General features: G+C 46.2%; 1 protein-coding gene across 1 annotated transcript in view; it reads right to left on the reverse strand.

Annotated features, from left to right (window-relative positions):
- The window catches only part of dennd2b (DENN domain containing 2B), a 112858-nt gene that overhangs the window by 22079 nt on the left and 63279 nt on the right, over window positions 1-27500 (reverse strand). Inside the window, exons 5-9 of the mRNA XM_084308247.1 lie at window positions 26196-26323; window positions 18044-18250; window positions 15973-16069; window positions 14561-14605; window positions 3301-3485 (exon numbers count right to left, since the gene is read on the reverse strand). Of these exons, the coding sequence (XP_084164373.1) occupies window positions 3301-3485; window positions 14561-14605; window positions 15973-16069; window positions 18044-18250; window positions 26196-26323 (662 nt within the window). The remainder of the gene's footprint in view (window positions 1-3300; window positions 3486-14560; window positions 14606-15972; window positions 16070-18043; window positions 18251-26195; window positions 26324-27500) is intronic.

The following is a 27500-nucleotide window of genomic DNA, read 5'->3' on the forward strand; positions in this document are numbered from 1 at the left end:
CCTCCCTCCCTCCGTCCAAGAAGGCTCTTCCCTCCCCCTCCCTCCCTCCCCTCTCTCCATCCATCAAGGCCTCTTCCCTCCCTCCCTCCCTCCCTCCCTCCCTCCCTCCCTCCCTCCCTCTCTCTCCGTCCATCAAGGCTCTTCCCTGCCTGCCTCCCTCCCCCTGACGTCACAGAGTTGGGCTTCACTCCGGCAGAGACATGCCTGTATCTCCCCAAGGACACTATCGCTGAACCAAATCTTAAATAACTCAAAAGATATCTTTGAGCAGCTAAACACTTGCCTGCCATGGAACCCGTTTCCTGGTTACACCACTCACGCTCCCAGTATCCCAGAGCCCCCATGTGATAAACGGTGCTCCACCCTCCCTCTCTCTGTCAACTAGCTCCACAATCTCTGGATCTATACTGTGCACCAAAGTGGCCCTAACAGCAGTCAAAGAGCCGATAAAGCTAATGTGTTTGACCTCGCAAATAAACGTTGTTCTGCATGAAAAGTGCCTATTTGTAGTCCAATTGAAATGCTCATGGACATGGACATGGATGGCTGACCACCAAACGTCATCGTTTTCATAGCATGCATACTCCTATAGGGGGGGGTGCAAGAGTTTAGACTCGCTACAGGAAGCTTTGCAGTAACATTTCTACAGTCCTCTCCTGTTTGAAACATGACAGAGGGGGATCAGCGATTAAAGCAGTGCTTCTCAAACTTTTTCTGTCAGGCCCCCTTTGGCGGACCGAAATATTTTGTGCTTTTTATTAAATAATGATTTTCAGATTTTGAGAAATGGTATTTTCATGGAAAACTGTGCAGCTGCAACAGATAGCACTTTAGTGATAATTTTCTGTAATAAAAAAAAGATTTTTTCTTTTTTTTAAATAAATCTCAAGGCCCCCCTTGTCATGCCTCTGCGCCCCCCCTGGGGGGCGCGCCCCCCACTTTGAGAAACACTGGATTAAAGGGACACAATGCCGATTTGTTTTGCACATGATTTCACACACGTCCAAAAACTCTAAACAGTTTGGCACACATTAATTTATAGTTTGACAGCTATTGAGAGTAAATGAGTGTGAATATGGTCTCCAGTGATGTCATTAGGGACATTGACTCCTTGTGTTGTGTTAATTACAGCTCAATGAAATTATATGGTAGCGCCGGTCCCCATACGATTTCATGGTGCTGTAATTAACACAACACAAGGAGTCAATGTCCCCGATCACTGGCGGCCATATTCAAACTCATTTACTCTCAATAACTAAATGAATGAGTGCAAAACTGTTTAGAGTTTATGGACGTGTGTGAGATTATGTGCAAAATAAATCAGCGTTGTTTTTTATGGTGAAGTACTTACGTATGTCTTTCTACTATTACCCTGCCCATACCTCTACCTCCCCTCCCCCTTCCCCCATGCTGCTATGGCGCCCAAATTTCCCCAAGGGGACTCAATCGCATCGGCGACCCAAAAACAAAAAACAATGCATGTGTGTGTGTGTGTGTTCCTGTGTGTGTGTGCCGCCCATCGCAAGTGTGTCGTTGCATGCCGAATAAAGACTTCTAAAAGTCCTGCATTATTATTAATAAAGGAATATCTTATCTTAACACTTTAAGGACCAGCCACGTATATATACGTGTTTCGGTGCCATGCGTTGTGGACCAGAGGCACGTATATAGCCGTGGCAAGTTGTTATTGTTTTATTCCATATTAATAACCGGATCAAGATCCCCGATCGACTCTGCAGATCTACCCGCCTCTGTGGAATCGGCAACATGCAATACCGGCCAGATCCTCTTAGGGGCGCCATCGCTCCACTGCAGTATCATTGTGGGCGAATGGATTTTTTTTTCTTTAAGCCATTCTGAAGGGATGGTTTATGCACTCAATTGACAATGAGAATGGACAGATAGCAACACTATAAAGTATAGATATAGCTGTTAGAAACCCACATGTTTGTTTACATTCCCCGGTCCTCTAGCCACTAATTAGACTAAGCCCATCGGTTGTCAAAGTGTTAAAGGTAGTGTAACCGAGTGGATTTGAACCTGGGACCATAGGATCCACAGGCAGCCGCATTTCGCCCCCATGCGTGCACTTTCCCAGGGTTAAAGCACTGAGATCCCACCCCCATTGCTACGTGAACCTGGATGAATGGATGAATGGATGGATGAATGAATGAATGAATGAATGAATGAATGGATGAATGAAAACTTTATTTAACAGATTGCAGAATGGGTACAATACAGTACGGCTCAATACACACAATTGTTAAGGGGATGCAGACCAGAGAACAGATCCATACGCCGCCACCAATGTAACCGAGTGGATTTTAACCTGGGACCACAGGACCAGACCATTTTGGTCAGGTCTTGCTCGTAAAAGAGATCCTTGATCTCAAGCATTTTACCTGGTTAAATAAAGGTAAGATAAAATAGGATCGACAGGCGGCCGCACTAACCAGCTGAGCTATAACATTAACATTTTGTTATTTAAATTTGATATAGTATAATTTATCTATTTTATTATTATTATTATTATTATTATTATTATTATTATTATTATTATTATTATTATTATTATTATTATTATTATTATTATTATTATTATTATTATTATTATTATTATTCTATGCAATTTTTATTGTATTTATATTATTGGAAGCTGCTATGGTCGAGGGACCACAACAAATCGAATTTCACTCTCTTTGCTGTAAGCAGTGATGCCAGTATAGTTACTAAGTAACTAGTTACTCTAATCTGATTACTTTTTTCAGTAAATAGTAATCTAACTTGTTACTTTTTACAAGCCAGTAATCTGATTACAGTTACTTTTCCAAGTGGCTGTGTGTTACTATTTAGTTACTATCTCATAATGCTGATGATAAGAGTGCCTGAGCAGTGGACAGCTGTGACCTTATATGGCCTGATGGCTGATGACGTCTCATGATGACCTGTCTGAGCAGCCAATCATGATTTATGAAATTATGCACTTTCAATAAAGCATTATTTAAAAAAAAAAAAAAAAAATTGTCATTCTGTTGTGGCAGCAGCAGGGGGGGGGGGACGACGACTTCGTAACCTAGTTACTTTCAAAAGTAACTAAGTTACTTTGATAATCAAGTAATCAGTAAAGTAACTAGATTACTTTTTAAAGGAGTAATCAGTAATCTGTGGCATCACTGGCTGTAAGGTACTGAAAATGTGACAATAAACAAATCTGAATCTGAGCTAAAGCGTCCGACCCGTCAGCAGGTGCTGGTCGACTGCGACCGACTCGTTAGTCGTTTGCGGTAGTCTTTCCTTTACCTTGGGGAACTGATAGGTGACCTCGGGAGAGTAGGAGGTTTTGCTGGGTTTCTTCTTCAACGAGACCACCACAAAGTACTCAAAGAGCTCCCTCTCCTGCCACTCCAGCAGCTGCAGCTCCAGGGTCCGGTAGCTGGGGGCCCGGCGCAGGATGGACTGCAGCTTCAGGAGCCTCTGGGTGTGGGCTGCGGAGGCAGGGAGACGCAGTGTCACAGATATATATATGACTAGATGGTGCAAGGCGGAGTCTCCAGCGTAGTTCACCGGCGGCCATCTTGTCACAGGCAGCACGCCCACTCATAACATGAATGTCTATGGTGCAATGTGTACTATTGAAATAACCTTAGCTTGCTCAATTTTCATCCGATTTACAGACGGTTTGGTTTATTACAAACGTTATTAACGTAGCTATGATGCTTGGACACGTTGCAATTATTTTCACATGAAAGTCCATTATAAGTATGCAGTATATATATATAACTACATCTCTGACGTTTATAACAAACCAAACCGTTTGAAAATCGGTTGAAAATTGAGCAAGCTATGGTCAATAGTACATGCACCATAGACATTCATGTTATGATGAGTGGGCGTGCTGCCTGTGGCAAGATGGCCGCCATGAGGCAACGTCTGTCTCCATTGTTGGCCAGCAGCGCGGGTGAGTCATCTAGCCTTTATATATGTCTATGCGCATTGCGTGGTGTCACTAGCATGCAGGGTCCAGCTCACACTAACCACAGTAAAGCTACAGTATTCCCCTGTTGTTGTTCTTCCCTGCACACAACACTTAGGCACATAGGCATAAAATCAACATACAGTCGACAGTATAAAAATGTATAGTATAAATAAACATTTATAAAATGCAGACATAAGAATAGGTATAAAAGACAATAAAAGTAGTGCAACATAAACGTGCAGAGATAAGAATAGGCATAAAATAAGTACAATAAGTACAGTGTTGCTCGCCTCGAAGGCATGTGAACCCCCCCGGAACAGCCAGTCCCCAAACACCCCACACATCAATCCCCCATATCACGTTGGTTAGGGTACCTTATGTATACTGCACCTGTGTATGTGTATACTGTGTACTTTACTTACTCATAGTATCTATTTAGATTCTACACAGTAAATAAAACTGTTTGAGTAAAATGTACTCAGTTTGAGTAAAATTTACTCTGAAAGATTTACTGTGTAGTGTTTATTGTAACCATATTTATTGTAACGTATAATATAACTGACCCTCATCTGCACCTTGATTACACTGCCTACTTGTTCATTATGTGTATAGTCAGTGTTGTGAAGGGCCAGATTAAACCGAATATATATATTTATTTATATATATATATTTAATTGTATTTGTATATTCTCTAATATTCCCTGATATCCCTTGTATATTCCTTGTACAATATGCATTGAATATCCATTCTAGCCTACTGAACATCCCATAATAGTCTCCATTCTACTATTGGTCGAGACCTTGGTGCCAGGCTGCCATACCCCTCAGACCCAGTTCAAACGTACCGCTCCACATGTACGAACAAGTCCTAGTTCCGCGTAGGAATCTGGCTACCGCACCACTAATGGGACTATTTGTTCATAGTGCGTATATATACTGCGCTACTAAAGTAGGACTTCCTTTTCAGTCCAGTTTCTTACCCTCCAATAGAGTCACAGACGTAAAGCCTCCCCGCGACGCCACGTGTGGGAGTAAGGCCAAGTTCGCCTACCATCGGTATTGAGACATCGTGTATATTAATATTTGAATAGTCATATTTGGCACTATATCGTCGAGTTGGACGTAGTCTATTAAGCTAATAATAGTCTGTTAATATATAGTGCTTCGTGCGGTGAGAATACTACCGTAGTCAGTACCCCATCGTTTCGGGCAGAGAACTGGCTGCTTATCCAGGGTGGTTGACCCCACGTGAAGCTGCACCCGAGGAGCCCCAGAGCCGACGAGCGAGTGGACCTGTATACCGGATTATTCTACCGACGACAGCCCGCCTTCCCAGGCACGGATTATGCTTTGTGTACGTTGATTATTCCATGGATAAAGACCCCCGACACTGCCGTGTGTTGGAACCCCCCCCCCTGGAGAGGACGCAAGGTGAGGAGACGCTCTGCAAGACGAGGTCGCTTCACGTCTCTCCTCCGTGGACCGGATGACGCCGGCCCACAAAGAGTCCACCTGCTTTCATCTGTGGTCCAAGGATCGCCGGCGCATTGAACGGCACTACAGTGGGTTCACCTGGGATACCCTTGGCCGGATGAGGCAGCCGGATTCTACCCCCCCCCCCCTCCTACTCCTGTCGGCTTACAAGCGACCGGATTAACCCCCCCTAGTGTATCCAGTATATAATCATTAAAGTATCATTGCTGTTATTCCTTAAACTATTCCAGGTCGTATATGTACCACCTGCGCCTTCAGAGATTGGACATTCTCTATTGATATACCGACGAATACTCTTGCCATAAAAGTGCATACTAATTTCCATTCATAAATGTGATTGATTTGATTAAGTGCTTGCTCTACACACCATCGCTGTGTAGAAATAAAGACCTATTTCTAATTCGTACATTTGTGTTGGATCCGTTTCATCTACGTGACAGTGTTCATCATAATATATTTATGCCGTGTACTGGGTGGCCGAATATTAAGTACAAAGGTAGTGGTAGTAAGTATCATATCTAGTAATACAGTCAGGGAATTGTACCCCTCAGTTACAATTGGTCCTTCGAGCCGGATGGGTAATTAGTGTAATATTAATATAGTGTTATTAATATTGAAATGGCCTATGATGAACACTCCACGAAACGATCCTCCTAACCAACGCCCGCAGCGCGAACGACGGCTCCCTCAGTACTTAGAGGCTTACGCTGTCAGTCAACAACCTAGTCTTCTACTAACAGTAAACGCGGTAAAACTAGAAAGTAAAAGTATGTCTAACCCCAACGCCCAGACTACCCCGACCATAGAGGCCCCTACGGGCTCTAATGTAACTGACCAAGTTCACGGTGGGGACCAGTGAGAACCAGACATGACTTCACACCCCGCCAGTACTGAAGAAGTAGTCCCCGATGAGTCCCGGGAGGAATACAACGCTACCGAGAGAGAACTCGGCACGGAAGAAGACGGGGAGAGCACCGTGGAGATAGAGCTCCAAGGCTCCGCAAGGAGTACCCCGAGGGAAGGCTCCCCTATACAACCGCCTTCTCCCAGCGAGGCAGAGAGGACCCTACAGCAGGCCTTCCTCATCAGCCTGAACGCCGCTGCTGAACGCGACCGACTGCAGATCCAGCAGCGGAGCGAAGAAGAGCATATACGTCTAGAACTAAGACGCATTCAGAGAGAAGAGAATGTGGCCCGAGACCGAGCAGACAGCCAGCGAGCAGCTGCTGGTGCTCTACGGGACGCAGAGCGCGACAGACAGCAAGCGCAACTAATAGAACAGCTGATCAGACGGACAACACCCTCTCCCTCCGCCAGAGGCTCCAGGAACTCGTCTAGACACACCTCCAGGGCGGCATCCCCTAGCCGAGTAAACAACCCTGAACTTGACCAACAGACGAGGTCTATACCCCCCACAGACCACCTCCCCCCACCGGTCCAAGCGAGACCTAGCAACCGGGAAGGAGCAGCATATCCTGTGGAGAGGCTAAACCAGAGACTACAAGCACTGGATGACCTAACTGAAGACGAAGAGGAAGAGGAGGAGAACCACGCCCGACGACAGCACAGTACTCTACCGGACCAGGAGGTCCGGTACAGCCCAGGCTATACTCCCGCGGAGATCCAGCTTAGCCAAGAACCCCGCCCAAGAGAGTGTATACCGCGCTGAGATTGAGAAGCTCATCACAGCGGGACACGTCACAAAGATGGACATTAAAGAGGCTGACCAGACCACTGAATCGTGGTACGTGCCTCACCAAACCGAACCTCCTCGATCTAGCAGACTTCCTGGCGAGAGAAGTCAGCAGCCTACGGCTAGATACATTCGGACGGAGCACCCCTGGCTCCAGAGAAGGAACCAGACGACTAAATGATGGAAGAAGATCGGTGACTGTGATGCACCAATCGGAGTCAGTACCGAGCAGCAGGAGCCACAGTACCCCCTCCAGAACGGAGAAGTGGAAGATAGTGTGCCCCTACTGTGAGAAAGAACACTGGCTAGCGCAATGTGACTCCTTCCCCAAGCTGAACGCGGAGGAAGCAAGTCAATGGATAAAGTCCAACAAGCGCTGTTTTCGCTGTGCGCGCTCACACATGGCAGCCGAATGCCGCTTAAAGAAAAGGTGCACCAAGTGCGATGGAGCCCATCTGGACATACTTCACGACAGTAACAGACGGCGCCCTTCACCCGCACCATCCAGCCGCAAAGCGAGCGTCATGTACATCGATCCCGCCAGCAGCAGTGGAGCCCGAGTACTCCTAAAAGTAGTGCGTGTGACACTAAGCTACCAGAATAAAGTCCTGGACACTTACGCCGTCCTCGATGACGGGTCAGAGAAGACCCTTCTGCTCGCCTCCGCTGCGGCCCAGCTAGGGCTGCGGGGAAGCGAAACCCAAATGACAATTCGGACAATAAGACGAGATTTGAAGACGATAAAGGGCGAGAATGTCTCATTCTCTATCGCAGCAAGCGGCCAGCCTGAGCGACGGTACCAGATTACAGACGCTTTCACCAGCCAAGAAATAGGACTGTCGCGGTACACATACCCCGTCGCCAAGCTGATGGAGAAATATGCACATCTGCGCAAGTTACCGATCCCGCTCATAGACAATGCTATGCCGACCCTGTTGATAGGCTCCGACCATGCAGACCTCATTGTCCCGATAGACCGGGTTCATACCGGACCCCGAGGCTGTCCTGCAGCAGTCGAGACCCGTTTGGGATGGACTCTCCAAGGCCCGCTCGCCAAATCTCTCAACCGAAGTACAGCCACTAGATGTCTCCACTCCCGAGTCACAGAGGGAGAAACCGCACTCCTGCAACACGTAGAGCGGCTATGGACCTTGGAACAAATGCCCTTTAAGAACGGAAAGAAAGACATTCGCTCTAAAGATGACATTTACGCCATTCACCTCCTCGAGACAGGGACCAAGAGAGTCCCGGTCAACGGCGTGTTGAGATACGCCACGCCACTCCTGCGGCGAGAAGGAATGCCTACTTTCCACGCCAAGACAGACGCCACAGAACGGTACCTGCTGAACACGGAGCGGCGCTTAGCCAAGAACCCCGCCCAAGAGAGTGTATACCGCGCTGAGATTGAGAAGCTCATCACAGCGGGACACGTCACAAAGATGGACATTAAAGAGGCTGACCAGACCACTGAATCGTGGTACGTGCCTCACCACAAGGTCCATCACAACGGTAAAGACCGCATAGTATTTAACTGCAGCTACCAGATCGGATCCCAAAATCTGAATAAAGAGTTACTGCCCGGTCCCACACTCGGCCCCTCCCTACTCGGCGTTCTACTCCGCTTCCGCCAGGAAAAGGTGGCCATCAGCGGGGACATTAAAGGAATGTTCCTGCAGGTGAGATCGGTAGAGGCGGACAAGCCCCTGTTGCGGTTCCTATGGAGAGAGAAGCCAGGAGATGAGCACCCAGCCATCTACCAATGGGAAGTCCTCCCCTTCAGAACGACGTGCAGCCCCTGCTGTGCTACATTTGCACTACAGAAACATGTAGCAGAGGACCCAGCAGCGGACGAAGAGGTCCGACACAGCGTAAAGAACAGCTTCTACGTAGACAACTGTCTACAAAGCCTTTCAACCCAGGAAGAAGCCGAGGCTCTCCTGATTAAACTCCGCGCCTCATTGATCAAAGGCGGCTTTGATCTCAGGCAGTGGGCCAGCAGCGATCCGCAAGTACTGCGCAGCCTCTCCTCCGAGGACAAGGCAGCCAGCAGCGAGACCTGGATGGCTACAATCCCGGGAGAAGCCCAGGAGATGACCCTGGGATTGGTGTGGCGATTCAAAACAGATTCGCTTCACTACAGACACAAGCCCCTGACTACGGAGCAGGGAAGGCCGGCGGCGGCGCCGACCACCAGACGGAGTGTGTACACAACACTCGCCCGACAATATGACCCGCTAGGATGTATTCTACCGTACACCACCAGGGCAAAAATGATTGTACGAGCATTGTGGGACAAGGACCAGGGCTGGGACGACCCCATTCCCGCACACCTTGCATCCACCTGGAGAGAGTGGGAGATGGAGCTCCACTCACTCCCAGGCGTTAATATGCGCCGAAGCTACTTCCCACCCACGGTGAGGCCAGAGACATGTAAAATGGACTTACACATCTTCAGTGACGCCTCAGAGGTCGCATACGGATCAGTAGCCTACTTGCGGGCCCAAGAGAAGGGGGGAGAGATCTACACAGCATTTGTCCTCGCCCGCTCGAGAATAGCCCCACGCAAGCAACAATCTATCCCACGTCTAGAGCTCTGCGCAGCCCTAGCCGGAGCGCACCTAGCCACGCTCATCCAATGTGAGCTCACCATACCGGTGTCTAGAACAATCCTGTGGTCAGATTCCACGACGGTACTCGCCTGGATCAAATCGGACTCATGCAAGTACAAAGTCTTCGTGGGAGTCAGAGTCACCGAGATTCAAGACTTAACCGAAGAGTTAACCGGAGAAACAGAGTGGCGCTACGTTGATACAAAACAGAACCCAGCTGACGTCATCACCCGGGGGATGCCCCTGGATGACCTCACCCGTCGCAATGTCTACAGTGACGGCCCCGCATTCCTAAGACTCCCGGAAGGACAGTGGCCCATGCCTATCCCGAGGGAAGCAAGTCCAGAGGAGGTGGAAAATAAGAAGTCTGTGTTCTGTGGATTGAGCACCGTAGCCTCCACCGACCCTAACATAGACGATTGCACGTCCATAGAGAGTGCACACCAAAGAACATTCCTGCGGTACCACCCGGAGTGCAAGTCCCCCGCTGATATGTCAGCAGCTAACTACGAGGAAGCAGAATTGCTTCTACTGCAGCGAGCCCAGAGAGACTCGTTCCCCGATGAATTGGCCTGTCTACAGGGAGGAAAGCCTGTCCCATCCGACAGCAGATTAATTCATCTGGCCCCCGAGAGCGACGCTCATACCCTCATCAGAGTGGGTGGTCGCCTACGCAGAGCCCCCAATCTACCGGATGACATTAAATACCCGATCGTATTGAACAGCCGACACAAGGTCACAGAGCTGATTATAAAGAAATACGATGAGGATGTACATCACGCAGGAGCAGAAAGAGTCTTCGCGGAAATCAGACGTCGTTACTGGATCCTACAAGGAAGAGAGGCGGTACGACGCTTCCAGCGAACATGTCTAGACTGCCGCAAGTGGCGCGCGCAGCCCAGCATACCAAGGATGGCTGACCTTCCTCCATGTCGCCTCCGAATCGGTGACAAGCCATTCCACTCAACGGGTATGGACTGCTTTGGCCCGCTGCACATAAAGAAAGGAAGAGGAACCGAGAAGCGGTGGGGTATTGTATTCAAATGCATGACCACCAGAGCGATACACATCGAGCTTCTCCCGACCATGAGCACAGACTCATTCCTTATGGCCTTCCGTAGATTCACATCACGGAAAGGAAGACCGTCTACCCTATTGTCCGATCATGGGACAAACTTCAAAGGCGGCGAAAGAGAGCTGAGAGAGAGCTTCCAAGCTATGGGCCCAGAACTTAAGACCCACCTCGCTCCAGCACAGGTTGATTTCCAATTCAACCCCCCAAACGCACCCCACTTCGGTGGCACTTGGGAACGAGAAGTGCGCTCCATAAAGACAGCCCTGTACGCAGTACTTGGGGCCCAGACTGTGGCGGAAGAAGTCCTAATGACAGTCCTCACGGAGATTGAGGGAGTACTTAACTCGAAGCCCCTCGGATATGTCTCCAGTGATGTGGCGGATATCGACCCAGTTACCCCCAACACACTCCTGATGGGGCGGCTAGATCCTGCATTACCCCAGACAATGTACCGGCCTGAAGAAGCGAACGGCCGACGAATGTGGAGGTACAGTCAAGTATTAGCCGACAAGTTTTGGAGCAGTTTCCTACTGCACTACCTACCGTCTCTACAGACCCGCCAGAAGTGGGTAAAGGAGAGAGACAATTTGACAGAAGGAACAGTCGTCATGATTATTGATCAATCACTGCCCAGAGCTATGTGGCCGGCCGGCCGCGTAAGCAAAGTGATCACCGGTGCCGACGGCAAGGTCCGAGCAGCTGAAGTGCTCGTCCAGGGTCGCACTTACACCCGTCCCGTGGCGAGGCTCATAGAACTGCCCCGACTCCCAGACACAATCGATGATGACCATGACCCTATAACCCTATGACTTTGTGAAGTTGACTGACCCCTACAGCAAACCCTTATGTGTAAATAGACAACGCGATTAATCTGTCTCTGTTTAACTGATTAGGTCTGGGACCAATCAGGGGGTGGCTGTTGTGAAGGGCCAGATTAAACCGAATATATATATTTATTTATATATATATATTTAATTGTATTTGTATATTCTCTAATATTCCCTGATATCCCTTGTATATTCCTTGTACAATATGCATTGAATATCCATTCTAGCCTACTGAACATCCCATAATAGTCTCCATTCTACTATTGGTCGAGACCTTGGTGCCAGGCTGCCATACCCCTCAGACCCAGTTCAAACGTACCGCTCCACATGTACGAACAAGTCCTAGTTCCGCGTAGGAATCTGGCTACCGCACCACTAATGGGACTATTTGTTCATAGTGCGTATATATACTGCGCTACTAAAGTAGGACTTCCTTTTCAGTCCAGTTTCTTACCCTCCAATAGAGTCACAGACGTAAAGCCTCCCCGCGACGCCACGTGTGGGAGTAAGGCCAAGTTCGCCTACCATCGGTATTGAGACATCGTGTATATTAATATTTGAATAGTCATATTTGGCACTATATCGTCGAGTTGGACGTAGTCTATTAAGCTAATAATAGTCTGTTAATATATAGTGCTTCGTGCGGTGAGAATACTACCGTAGTCAGTACCCCATCGTTTCGGGCAGAGAACTGGCTGCTTATCCAGGGTGGTTGACCCCACGTGAAGCTGCACCCGAGGAGCCCCAGAGCCGACGAGCGAGTGGACCTGTATACCGGATTATTCTACCGACGACAGCCCGCCTTCCCAGGCACGGATTATGCTTTGTGTACGTTGATTATTCCATGGATAAAGACCCCCGACACTGCCGTGTGTTGGAACCCCCCCCCCTGGAGAGGACGCAAGGTGAGGAGACGCTCTGCAAGACGAGGTCGCTTCACGTCTCTCCTCCGTGGACCGGATGATGCCGGCCCACAAAGAGTCCACCTGCTTTCATCTGTGGTCCAAGGATCGCCGGCGCATTGAACGGCACTACAGTGGGTTCACCTGGGATACCCTTGGCCGGATGAGGCAGCCGGATTCTACCCCCCCCCCCCCCCCTCCTACTCCTGTCGGCTTACAAGCGACCGGATTAACCCCCCCTAGTGTATCCAGTATATAATCATTAAAGTATCATTGCTGTTATTCCTTAAACTATTCCAGGTCGTATATGTACCACCTGCGCCTTCAGAGATTGGACATTCTCTATTGATATACCGACGAATACTCTTGCCATAAAAGTGCATACTAATTTCCATTCATAAATGTGATTGATTTGCCCTGACCATACCTGTACCTCCCCTCCCCCCTCCCCCTCCATCAATAAAGGAATATCTTATCTTATCTTACTATAGAAATACTAGAGTGAATCACTATAGAAATAAGTATACAATGTGGTAAAAACCACAGGGATACTTAAAGAAACACAACATTATGAGAAATGCTCTTACCGTCTCCTCCAGAGTCAGACAAGCAGATAGATACCAATTTGTGTCAATCAGTGCGTTTAGTAGAAATCTATTCGGCTGCAAGGTAGCCTAGCTTAGCACAAATCAATGGAGGTGGATACGGACTGCGAGCCTATCTTTAAAACTCCGGGAGAGGCGCTTTTGGCCAACAAAACGCTGTATCTGCTCCCATTCATTTGTGCTAAGCTAGGCTAGCTTTCTACTGAACGCACAGAGAGGAAATTGGAATCTACTCCGGAGAAAAGGGCAATGTCCCATAATGTTGCCGTGTTCCTTTAAGTTATTCACCATCAATTTCTATATACTATTCCACTACAGAAATAACATGGTGAATCACTACAGTATTTCTGTGGTAAATCTGTAGTGTGTATGAAAAAAACACAGAAACACCATAAGCCACTACAGTAGGCTACTTCTCTATAGTGTGTATGGGGGGGGGGGGAACGTAAAAAACAAAAGCACTACAGTAGGGGTGTAACGATGCATCGATTAATCGAAATGCATTGATTCTAATGTGATGATTCAACTGCATCGATTTGAAAATGTTAGAATCGATTATAATCTAAATTAATCGAAATAAAAAGAATAAAGAAAAAGATTTTTTTTTTATGTTTTTTTTTTGTGTGTGTATTGTTTTTATTGAACTATAGTCCATTCATGCTGAGTGAATCAGTTCCCCCAGCAACATTTGTGTATTCAAATTTTTTGGGGGAATTAACTGATAGAAAATTCATTGAAAATTTATCAAATCGAATCGTGGTCAAATGAAGAGATTTCATGATGCATTGAATCGTTGCCTGAATAATCGTAATCGAAATTAATCGTTGCGAGGTCGCATCGTTACTACAGGTTTTTACTGTAGGTTGTTTTCGTACGGGACACAACTCAACGAAGCAGCACTGCACACCACGGACATCCAAGTCAACAACAACAACAACAACAACAACAACAACAACAACGCAGAGCACATCAACCTCAAACGAGCGAGACGTGCTGTTGATACACAGTCAATACACACCTTATAATTCACCCACACTGTCATCAACCAGACCAGCGTGTGTTTAAAACAAGAGACAAAGAGAAACGGCGTCATTATAGAATCGTCTTGGTGTGATCAACACAAATGACAGGAGTGATATGTGTGTGTGTGTGGTCCGTTGCTGATCCATTTTGCAGTCCCTTTGAGTTACGTATCTGTGGTCTGCTTGGTCACAAAGGGTCAAAAATAGAGGTCCCATTCCAGACGCTGACATGTCAAAACTTACAGGAACATGTGCAGAGAGAGAGAGAGAGAGAGAGAGAGAGAGAGATACAGGAGAAAGAGAGAGCTGTAGGCCAAGTGTAACACCTCACCCCAACTGCACAATGTGACCTCTCACCTTTGAACCTGTCATCCGAGTCGCTCTCACTCTCGCTGTTGTCATCTGGAGACAGGGGGAGACAGGGGGGGGGGAAAGGTTTCTATGGTTAGGCTATGGTTAGACTAGTGTATTCCTGGCGTTTTTTTATACGTTTTTGACGACGTTTGATGTCCTATCTACACAGAAATGCGTTTTTTGGCGTTTTTTTGTGGATACGGCTGAAACGCAAAATTGTGTTTGCGTTTGGAGATACGCAAAAAAAACGCTTCGACAACAGCGTGTAGTCAGCACGGAGCAGTTGTTGCGAAAATGCCCATGCGCAGTAGATACCATCTGCGTGCCCTTCCGATGACAACAGTGTGTGTGTTTGGGACAGAGGCAGAGCTCCGTGTCCCAAATAGCTTCAGCTACCATGTGTTGTCAAGTTATTGTTATAAGGACCCCAGTCCAAGCTACAACAGTCTGCATTCCCTTAACAATTGTTTGTATTGAGCCGTATTGTATTGTACCCATATGCAATATGTTAAATAAAGTTTACATCCATTCATTCTGCTAGCATTACCGATTGCATGAGCAGCTGGCTAACGTGAGCTATCAGGATTCAGACCCTGTTAGCTCAGAGTTCCTCTTTCAACTTAACAAGCATTAAACAAAATGGCCCAGTCATCTATTCACCTTTGTTTAATACACACAGCGTTGTCTCTAATGTTATCTAACTACTGATAGCTCGCGATATCATCAGTTTTGATGCTGGCTAAGTAGCGTGAGCTAACGTTAGCTTCTAGCCACAATGCTATATTGTTATAATGGCATACTCCATTGACGTTAGCATGCAGCTAACAATGCTACCGATCGTTTTTTAGACTAAACTATCCGCTCTTGGTGGTCACTTGTGTTGATGTTAGTTTTGTTTCATCAACAAATGACAGGCAGAACACACAGTGAATGTATCCGTTTTGTTTATTGCACTTTTATTAGGCTTTGCTGAAAAATTATTGCTGCATTGAGTAAGATGGTGGCGCGGCATAGGCGCCTGCCTTATTGACATTTTCTTTGCTGGAGCTTCCACCAGGAAGTGTATTGGCACATTCGTTCTGATTGGTTGAAATTGCCTTCATGTTTGCCACCTACTGCCACCTACTGCTTTGGCAGTGTACTACATCAGTGTGCTCGGCTGACAAAAACGAAAAAAAAACGAAAGTGTGACTCGAGGCGCATGACGTCGCGGCGATACGCGGCGATACGTATAAGAAAACAATACGAAATGATACGAAAGGTGTAACCGCAGCCTTAGGTTAAAGGGTAACTCTACAAATGTGTGTTTATGTCGAAGTGGAAGCACAGCTGGACATCTATGTGGGTGGCTGTGGTGCAAATATTTACTCACTAATCCAGACAGTGGATTAAGAGAAGGAAGGAAGGAGCCTCACCTCTCAGAGACGCGCTCTCTATGTTGGACATGGACAGCTTCTTCAGCCTCTTCTTCCCCCGTTTAGCCGAGTAAATGCCGTTGATTCTCTGGACCAGCTGTGGGCAGGATGAGAGAAGAGAGAGAGAGAGAGGAAGTTCTCGTGGTAAAAAGAGTGCCATTTGATCCTCAGGAATGAGGAGGACGAATCGGAGCATCCGAGAGGTTACCCTGTCCGGGTTCAACGGTGCAGCCCGCGGCGTGTCGTGCTACAGTGTGATTCTGACGGAGGTACAACACTGTTCCAGAGCAGCCCTCGAGGACCGGTACCGTGAGAGCCCAGACGCAGGCGGCCGCGTCACGCACCGGTACACCGTGTTCCAGAGCAGCCCTCGAGGCAGCGTTTCCGTTAGCCGGTAATTACCGGTATTTGACCGGCAAAATCTGTTGAAGTCCGACATATTTAATCTCTCCGGTCTTAATGTCCGGTGAAAATAATTCCCTGAGTCTAAGCACAATTTGATTATTTGAATTGTATTAAAATAGGCTAAAATTAAATAGCCTATGCGATGAACGAAACAATCATTACATTTGTTTCATCGTTGCTTCTAATAATGACAACGACGTTGTCAGCGAGAGCTTAGTGCTGGGTGTGCGAGTGCATGTGAAGCTGCAGAGCCGGAGCAGCAGCGGCACAGTGCAGTACTCCAATTCAGCCATTGGCAATTCAGCTGTTGGGTGGGGGGCGCTGCTGTGCGGTCCCCAGATAGAGCCAGAAAAGAGCCAGAAAACAGCTGAATCTGCTACTCTGCATCGACATACTCTCGCAAATAAGTCGTTGGGAGGTGGAGAGAGAGAGAGTCATCACGCAAACCCACGATAATGTTGCCGTCTCTCTCTGCCAAATTTCTCAGTTCTTCGCTTGATATAATTAATACAAATGTCCAATATAACGGAATTCGTTAGCTCATAAAAATGTGATTATAACAGACTGCTGTTTATTAATGTCTGGCGACTGCCCACATACACCTATTTGATTTAAAGTCGGCAGCAGCACGGAGTCTCGGGACTTATTTTATTTGGAATATAATGACTTTATACGCAAAAGTAGCCTAGTTTTAAGTACAAATATTATAAATCTACATGCCTTGATGATGTCATTCTTTTGTTTTGTTGTCATTCTTTTGCCTATCAATTGTTTTTAAGCTCAATAAACTCTGATCGGAATTTCTCTCATTTGACACTGAGGCCGGCAACAATTTTTTCTAACGGAAACCCTGCCTCGAGGACCGGTACCGTGAGAGCCCAGACGCAGGCGGCCACGTCGCGCACCGGTACACCGTGTTCCAGAGCAGCCCTCGAGGACCGGTACCGTGAGAGCCCCGACGCAGGCGGCCGCGTCGCGCACCGGTACACCGTGTTCCAGAGCAGCCCTCGAGGACCGGTACCGTGAGAGCCCAGACGCAGGCGGCCGCGTCGCGCACCGGTACACCGTGTTCCAGTACAGTATTTACGAGCCATAAAGGGCCGCTCACGTCGTCAGACCCTGAATGTGGTTCCCAACTGAAACATAAGCTTGTTTTAGGATGTGGACGAGGGGCGAAGAATACACGTGGGGAGCTCGGAACGAACTCGGTGTACCTAAGAAGTATTTTTTTGTCATGCAGATGAACACACACATGCGAGATGGGCGACACACAGGAACACACACACACATGCACATGCATTGGGTCGCCGATGAAATGTCTCTCTGCACTTCCCCCTCAAGGGCAGCCGGGAGCAGACGCGGGCTGCGGCGTGGGGCCGCGCCCCGGGGACCAATCCAAGTGCTCCTGTCCGTCTTCGTCAGGGACGCGATAGCGTTAGCGATCTGTTGTGCATGTTTTTCCATTGGGTTTATCTTATCGGGAGGGGAAACCTTTGCGAGCACAGGGGGAGAACATGCAAACTCCACACAGAAAGGCCTGGGAGATACCCCACCTGGGTAACTGGCAACACAGCAACCTGGTCCCCAAGCGGGACTCGAACCCAGGACCTTCTAGCTGTGAGGCGACAGTGTTAACCACTACACCACCGTGATAAATATATCGTACCTTCGGTATCCTACAGTGCCTTCGGGACGCCAGGGTGTCACTGGTGGTACTGAGGGCGTCGTCCAGCGGACTGCAGGGGGAGGGCGGGGCACCCAGCAGCAGCATCTCGTCGTGGCTGTGGCGCTTGGACAGCTGCGATGACCGGTGGCTCTTCCTGTCCCCGGGACCAGAGAGGCGCAGGGACTGGCTACTGGGTTTGGAGGGCAACTAGAGAGGGATGAGAGGAACGGGCAAGTTCTGAGGACGGAGGCGCCATGTTTTGGTTCTGTATGCAATTTACTTAAGAGGGGAACACCCCGGGGAGCTCCAGTAGCTCACCGCGTACCTCGAGCGCTATTTCGGCGCCGGGGACAACCGTGCTCGTCACGGATCTGGGGTAGCAAGTTCGATTCCCGGACAAAGCCGTAACTTTCTCAGAGTGTCTTCCCCCCATCTGTACCCCCATTCAACCTGTTTCTGTCGGTCACGCTTGACCAGAGAAAAAGAGCGATAAACGCAAAAAGAGCCAGCGGAATGGCCAAAGTTTAAAAAAAAAAAAAGAGAGGGGAACACCCCCCATATTAAGAATTCCACTGTGTTGTTTCCGTGTCCAAGGAAAGTTGAACCAATCGTTGAGAGCATGAGCCATTCTTTCCAAAAACCAGAAACCAGACTTTTTATACCCAAACGGGCTGCGGGGTATTAAAAAGTCTTAAAAAGCATTACATTCAGAATTTAAGGGTTATAGAGTGTCTTACATTTTATTTGCAGAGGTATTACATGTTTGGGGGGGGCAGCCCGGCTGTCGGGAGATTAAATAATATTAAATATATTAAATGTTTTTGTATTCAAGTCGTTGTTTTTTTGCAGGGCTACCGGGAGCTTGGTGCGTCTGGCGAGAGCTTGTATGGAACGTGGGAGAATTTATATTGGCGCGTAAGTGCAGCCACCAGTTCAGTGTCGCTATGTAATTTGTTCTTTTGCTAGTATGGTCGTGAAATTGGTATTACAGTTTGCTTTAAGTGCTATTACAAAAGTCTTCAAAAGTCTTAGTCCCGGACTGTTCAATCTATCATTAGAGCCTTTAGCACAATATATAAGACAATCCCAATCCATAGAACCTATCGTAATCAAGGGCACACAACAAAAAATTTGTTTATATGCGGACGATGTAATATTGTTCATGAAAAACCCCAACACCACATTGCCTCATCTGCTCAAGTTGATTGAGGACTTTGGTGATTTATCGGGATTTAAGATAAATTGGCCGAAGTCGGCTTTCCTTCCACTTAACACCCCTGCAAAAAAAGATACAACCCTCCCAGGACAGATACCGATGGTAAAACATTTCAGATGCTTGGGAGTGGAAATATTCCCTACCATAAGACAAACGGTGAAGCACAACTACACAAAAATCCAAAACAAAATCAAAGACGACCTTGATAGATGGGCAAAACTTAAGAACACAGTACAAGCACGGATATCAATAGTTAAGATGGATGTACTACCTAAAATCAACTTCTTCTGTTCAATGCTACCGTTACCCCCTCCAGAGGGTTACTGGAAAAGATTACACTCCTCCACATACAAATTTATTTGGAATAACAAACCACCACGTATAAAAAGATCCACCGCACAGAGAAATAAAGCAGATGGTGGCATGGCATTTCCAGATTTTTTCCTATATTTTAAGGCGTACTCATTAAGTCCATTGACAACATGGTTTGACTCCCAAGCATTAGCATCTTGGAGAAAAATAGAAGAAAACATAGTAGCCCCACATAGACTGAAGGACATAGCATACACTAAACTACCAATCAAGCACTGTGAACGAAAATTTGGCCCCATAATTACTCATGCGATCCGGATATGGCGTGAATCACAAAAAAAAAATCCTAACCCACAAGAATGGCACAATCATACTCCCTTATTCAATAACAATGCTCTCTTAATTGGGAAACGACCTATAAGATTCCCTATATGGGAAGAGCAAGGCATACACTCATTAGGGGATGTTTTTAACAAACAGGGTTTTTGTAGTGATAAAGAAATACGCAAAAAATTTAATCTCACCAAGTCCACATGGCTTTTTCACAAACAGTTAGAGCTATGTTTGAAGTCTCACGGTGTTCCATTAGACAGACCAATTGAACACCACAGATACCACAAATTCTTCTACTCAAGAGAGACATCGAGAGGTTTTGTTTCAGAATTTTATCATCAATTACTAACGTCCTCGTATGAAACCCTCCAACTTGACTCTGTCTGGAGGAGGGATATACCAGACCTGGAAAATGACTTTGATTGGCAAGGAGCCTGGGCAAATGTCCGACTTACATCAAGGAACCCGGATCATCAACAAATCAATCTTAACTATATTCACAGGACATACTTGACTCCTATAAGACTGTGCCGAATGGGGCTCAAACAAGATTCCAAATGCACCCAATGTACAAATGGGGACGAAGGGACATTTATGCACATGTATTGGGACTGCTCACCAGTTAAGGCATTCTGGAAAGATGTGACCCAACAAATATCAAAACTCGTATCTTGGAATATACCTGTACACCCCTCGGTATTGCTGTTGAATGATGTTTTTGAGTTTGCAGTGAATCCACAGCTAAAGAGATTGGTTTTATCGGGTATCACAGTAGCCAAAAAGCTGATCGCATCACGCTGGTTTCAACCGGAAAAAATGTGCCGTAAAGTTTGGTTTCTTACATATCTCGATGTAATTTACCATGAAATATCTACAGCAAGAATTCTGGGTCTCAATGAATCCAAAATGTCAATGTGGTTAGAAGTGGTGGAGAGAATAAAAGCTAGCTTATAATGGTAGTGTCTGGTTAGGTGCGAGGGATAGTGGAGGTACTTCTCAAGGTGGGGTCCGGGAGGGGGGGGTTCGAGCTGAGCATATGTGTGTAGGGTTTTTTTTTTTAGATAACAGGTATTATGGGTATATCTTATATAAAACAACTAACCAAAAGGTGATCTCATTGGATGTGCCCTGACAATTAATGCTTGTATATCTTATCGTGTGTTGTCATGTTTGTTTATATGTTTGTTTAAAAAATAATAAAAAAAATAAAATACAAAAAAAGTCTTACATTTAACTTGTTGAAACCTGCAGATACCCTGCTATAGTAGTGTCCTCAGATCTGAACAAAAGAAATATCTCTGTTCTCCTGGAGTCCTGGGTGCTCTCAATGTCACCTTTACCATCTCTCCCAATTCATTGTCGTCCTTCGGATGAGACGCTAAACCGAGGTCCTGACTGAATCTTGGTCGTTAAAGAACCCAGGATGCCTATCGCAAAGAGTAGGGGGTTCCCCGGCGTTCCTGGCCAAATTCCCAATCAGGCCTCTGACATCAAGGCCACCTAATCATCCCTTCCCCTTAATTGGCTGATATCAATCCCTGTCTCCTGAGCCGTTCAGCCATTGTGTAGTGTGATGTGTGCCTGGTGCCAGTGTATGGCAGCCACTGAGCCTGTGTAGCCCAAGGTTGGGTGCTACCAGTGGTGGTGAAGGAGGCAATTTCCACCCTACATTGTGGGGAGCGCTTTGCATGTCTAGAAAAGCGCTATATAAATGTAATGAATTATTATTATTGTCTGTGGAGCAGCTTCAGACTCTATACCTGATGACGTCACACATGTGAGCTCTAGCACTCCGGTTCTTGGATTTGGGAGAGAGTTGTTCCATGTTCACTAATATTTTGGACCGTCTCAGGCCATAGAACTAAGGTGAACGTTTTAATCAAGCGTAATTCCCCTTTAAGGTGTGCTTGTTTTGTTGTCACTGAAATGTGCATCCCAAACCAGTTGTACGAACATTATACCTGTGTCCAACCCCAGTCCAATCTAAATATCCAAGATATTCTCCTTTTCTTCTCTGTTGTTTCTATTTCTTGTGTGATATTGTTATCAAGAATAGTTCTGTTTTTGACATAAGGACAGGATAACACAAGGAAGTTCTGCATGTGGGCATCTTGGACAGTGAGAGCTAGCATGGAGGGGGGTTGTTCCAGGACACTAGGGCTGACCTTAGAATATTTTTTTGGAATTCGAAGCTTCGGGGCCGAGATTCGATTTTAATTCGAAGCTTCGAGATACAAAAAAAATAAATGTATATATCAGTGCTGTAAAGTTTAAACCTTTTAAAATCTTAGACAAACAAAACACTTTGTAAGCCGTCATTTGAGGCTTTATAAAAGCAGCACAATGAACACAAATCTGTCAGTGCCGAGTCCAACCTCATCTTAAATAACAAACAGCATTGCTTGTTGTAGTTAACAAAGAGAGGCACAGTTGATTTTACACACAAATATATATATATATATATATTTTTAAATCATATATATATATTTCTTTTTAATAATCGAATTTTATTTTCATATTCGAATCTCATGCCCATCGAACGAAGCTTCGAAGCTTCGAAGTATTTAAGACAGCCCTACGGGACACTGAGCCTTCCCGAGGTGTCGTGCGCCTAACTTGACGAAACCACAGGTGAAGAGGGATGCCCACTTGATAACCCTGGTGATATGCTGCCTCTTGCTGCCTATCTATCAACACATTGCGTGGTGGTGGTCATTAGGGTAGCATTGGCCTAATGGTTAGAGAAGCAGGTTTGTGATAGCTGGTTCGACCCCCCCAGACCGGCAGGAAAAATCTGGGCTGGGGAAGTGAATGAATAACTCTCTCCTATCCCCTTAACACCAACCATTGAAGTGTCCTTGAGCAAAGGCACTTAACCCCCAACTGCTCCAGTGGAGTTGCTCAGTGGCCAACGGTGTCAGACTGTGGTTGTACTGGGCAACTCCCCAATAGCATATATCTGCAGAGCCACAGAGCCCAACGTCTGGGCGGGGCTTCGTGGCTTGGACTAGGTTTGAGGCGGGAATTCGTGGCGTGGACTAGGTTTGACTGTGCGTGGGCGGGGCTTCGTGGCGTGGACCTTGTTTGCACTACTGCGCATGCGGATGAGGGGGGGGGCTCTCTCGCTCGCTCTCTCTCTCTCTCTCTCTCTCTCTCTCTCTCTCTCTCTCTCTCTCTCTCTCCTTGTTTACGACATACACAACTTTCGTCTTGTTTACATCAGGGTCCCCCATTTTCTAACTGGCTCTCTCTCTCTCTCTTTCTCTCTCTCTCTCTCTCTCTTTCTCTCTCTTTCTCTCTCTCTCTCTCTTTCTCTCTCTCTTTCTCTCTCTCTCTTTCTCTTTTTTCTCTTTCTTCCATGTTCCACTCAGGGGTGATGTAGTGTGCAATAACTAATTGTACTTGTAGGGCTGTCAACAAATATTCTATATCGAAATGAATAATCGACTTGTAAAAGAGAAAAAGAAATTATATTGGATTGTGAAAAAAAACAGATGGGCGATCAATCATTAGTGGTTAACATACCGTTGTATTTGTTTGGTACATTACACACTGAAACGGTTCGGTACGGATGTGTACCTTTACACCCCTAATGGGAAAGCATTAAACAGATCATCTGTCTAAACCTCGTAACTCTATTCGCCCTCAAATCTGTGTTCATTTTTTATTTTGCATACTAATGTTCTGTGTCTTGAGTCGTACTGTATTGTATTCTGCATCTGTTCATAAAGTTTCAATCTGTAAGAGCCTCAAATTTCCATGTACATTTAATAAGTTGTCAGCCAGTTTCTAACCTATAACATTCCTAAAGTAAAGGCACATGGGTAGATCAATGTCGTTGAAGTTATGTACACAATCTTTCCATTCCTGGTAACTGTAATGTATTCTACATTGTTGGCAGTATTTATAGTATGTGGAATCTAGAGATGGAAATATGCAGCATTGCACTTGATATACAGTACTTTCTCACATGGTTGATTATCAAACCCATTGTGTTTACTGATATATACCATATAAGAGTGGGTGTCAGACAAGAGGGAAGACTGTCAGGTTTTAAACTGGATACCAAACAGAAGGTAAAGATGACTTTGAACTGTACAGTAACAGTAATCCAGAACCATTTCATTGCACTGTAAAGAAACTGATTTTATAGTATGTCACATCAATGTCATTCTTGTCTTTCACATTCTACTAAAACTGAATCAAACCATAAACAAGGTGGCCTGTTGGGATGTTAGATCCTAATGTGAAAAACTGTGATTTTATATGTCTGAGGAGAAGACTGGTACTCATCATCAGGTCCACAGACGGGCCTCCCATCTTCGTCTCCACAAAGTACTGGGGGGGTCTACTGTATGTGTGCTATATTTAATTTAGTTTATATCCCATATAATTTTATTCAACCTCTTATTTACTGATTCTGATGTAACTCTAACCAGTTAATTAACAGTCTCTCCATCAATGTAACTCTAACCATATTTGCATATCTTGTATCCCTCCAATGCACGCTCCCCAACCCCCTCCAATGTACAGTTTTCCCCACCTACCCAACCCCACCTACCCAACCCCCTCCAATGTACAGTTTTCCCCACCTACCCAACCTCTTCCAATGTACAGTTTCTTCCCCCTCAAATGTATATACCGTAATTCCTCTAATAGTAACCGGTATTCAATTAAAAACCGGGTCTCTATTAATGACCGGGTGCGCTGTTGAGCTAAGCAATTATAAGCCGGCCTCCTAATACAAGCCGGGTTTCATGTATATTAGAGGAATTACGGTATTTCCCTCAACGGATTTACCATAGGCAATATATTTTTGTTATTGTTGTTATATGCTGGCCTGGCTGTGCAGTAAATACCATATAATGTTGGTTAATGTTTACCAAGAGAGTAAGCCTACCTCAGAATTGTATAAAACGAAGTTATTATTATTATACCAGTATTGTGATTGCACTATTTTACTTTATTTAACTTTTTTTGACCACCTGTAATTGCACTGTTTACTACCGTATTTCATACAGTACTTGGTTTCAATAAATACAGTACTTGGTTTCAATAAATGAACCCAGTACATTTTACTGGGTTCAAACTGACACAAAATGTTGATTTATTCATTATGATCTGTTTGAAAATTTGAAATATAGGCGGCCTCTCTCTTATACATGCCTCCTCCTAATACAAGCCTGGTATCCGCTACAGTTGAAACAAATACAAGCCGGGGTTACTATTAGAGGAATTACGGTACTCTCTTTTTAGACTATTTTTGTATCACAAACAGTGCTGTATATTTGTAGATCTGGTATGTCATAAATGTCTAGTATATTTGTAGATCTGGTATGTCATAAATGTCTAGATGTAACAGTACTGTCTATCTGTATGTCATGTTATGACCCTGATGTAAACTAAACGAAAGTTGTGTATGTCGTAAACAAGGAGAGAGAGAGAGAGAGAGAGAGAGAGAGAGAGAGAGAGAGAGAGAGAGATAGCGAGCGAGAGAGCCCCCCCCCCCCTCATCCGCATGCGCAGTAGTGCAAAACAAGGTCCACGCCACGAAGCCCCGCCCACGCACAGTCAAACCTAGTCCACGCCACGAATCCCCGCCTCAAACCTAGTCCAAGCCACGAAGCCCCGCCCAGACGTTGGGCTCTGTGGCTCTGCAGATATACCCTACTCCAGCTCCCAGGTGTGAATGGAACTGTGTGAATGTGAAGCAGGGCGTTCCTGAAAAAGAGCATCTGTGCTCAGCGAACCTACCCTGGGTAAATAAAGGTTAATAAATTGGCATTTGTCAATACCCAGAGCTCACACCAAAGGGGCACGTTGTCTTTTGAAGTTGGCAATGCTATTTGGGGCCGTTATGGGCCAGGTAATACATTGATAGTGTGTAGTTCCATAGTATATTTATTCATAGGTATGTTAGACTTTCTTTCGGCCATGGGAGTTGGTTTCTTCATTGAGCGTTTATACTTTTCATTAGGGGGGGAACTAAAATTAGAAAATGAATGATTTGTTCCCTTCAGTGAGATAAGGTAGGTCAGCAGCACTAAAGTGAGAGAGAGTCAAATTTCCAGAATGACCTTTCTCCGAACTTCGCCGTGTCTAAACACATCAAACAGCTTCCTGTAGAGCACCGGATGACAAACCTAGCTGTTCTCTTTTTCTTTTCTTTTCTCTTTTTCTTTTTGTATGATCTTGTCAAGGACTCACAGCTGAATCCCAGTGAGGGGGGGGGGGGGTATTTTAACAGAGGAAGAGTCACACCAGAGTCTTCTTCGCTCCTAGCCGGCTCACCTGAGGCGGGGAGTTGAGCTTCCTCTCCACGGAGGCCCAGGATCTGCTGCTCTCCGGTAAGAGGCGGTTCTTCCGACCCAGAGTCCTGCGCTTCAGGTCCACCACGTCCTCGTACGGGTTCTCTTTCTCTGTGGGGGGAAAACACACACGCAAGTTCGTTCGGTTAAAACCTTCACAAGATGCCGGCTGAAGGGCGACAAAGCACCTCAGGACATTCTGCTGCTGTCCTTCACAGAGCAAAGAGGTCAAAGAGGTCAAAGAGGGTAACGAGGGGGGGGAGCAGAGGGTGTCAGGGCCACGAGAGAGGCTCCTCTTGGTTAAGGTGGAGGGGGAAAAGATGGTGCAGGACAGGTCAAAGGTCTTCCTCTGCTGGCTGAAGTGAATTGCCCCTTTTACAAAACAGTTGCTGTTGGCGCTGGGCCCTGGCTTCAGGCATCGTTGGATCCTCTTCACTGGGCCCCGTCGAGAACTACTGGACACTAGACAGTCGGTGAGTCACCATGAGAGCATGCAGACTGTCTGAGGGGAGCGGGGGGAGGGGTTCATCCTCTCAGCCAATGGCTCTCAACTTGGAAGTTAAGGCCTGAGATGATTTTGGAAGGTTAAGATAAGATGGATCTTTATTAACCATTTTCACTACCACACTACAGAAGGTTAACCTTTCACTACCACACTACAGACGGTTAACCTTTCACTACCACACTACAGAAGGTTAACCCTTTTCACTACCACACTACAGACGGTTAACCTTTCACTACCACACTACAGAAGGTTCACCCTTTTCATTACCACACTACAGAAGGTTAACCCTTTCACTACCACACTACAGAAGGTTAACCTTTCACTACCACACTACAGAAGGTTCACCCTTTTCACTACCACACTACAGAAGGTTCACCCTTTTCACTACCACACTACAGAAGGTTAACCTTTCACTACCACACTACAGAAGGTTAACCCTTTCACTACCACACTACAGAAGGTTAACCCTTTTCATTACCACACTACAGAAGGTTAATCTCCTTGGGTAAATCCTGGGGCCATAGCAGCACAGGGGAGGGGAGGTATAGTAGATAATAAAAAGATAAAAGGTACAAATAAAGATAAAGGTCTGATCTGCTGAACGGATGAGACACTCTAGCGATAATATCACAATGTTATGTGCAGCTCACCCGGTAGAGTATACAGATTCTAACCTACGTCAACCCCATGTACAAATATGTATATAGAATGTCTACGTCATTTGTATATAGTATATAGTAATGTATATAGAATGTCTACGTTGTTTGTATATAGTATATAGTA

Source organism: Notolepis coatsorum (genome assembly GCF_963971535.1).
Source record: "Notolepis coatsorum genome assembly, chromosome: 2".
In the NCBI taxonomy this organism is placed as follows: domain Eukaryota; kingdom Metazoa; phylum Chordata; class Actinopteri; order Aulopiformes; family Paralepididae; genus Notolepis; species Notolepis coatsorum.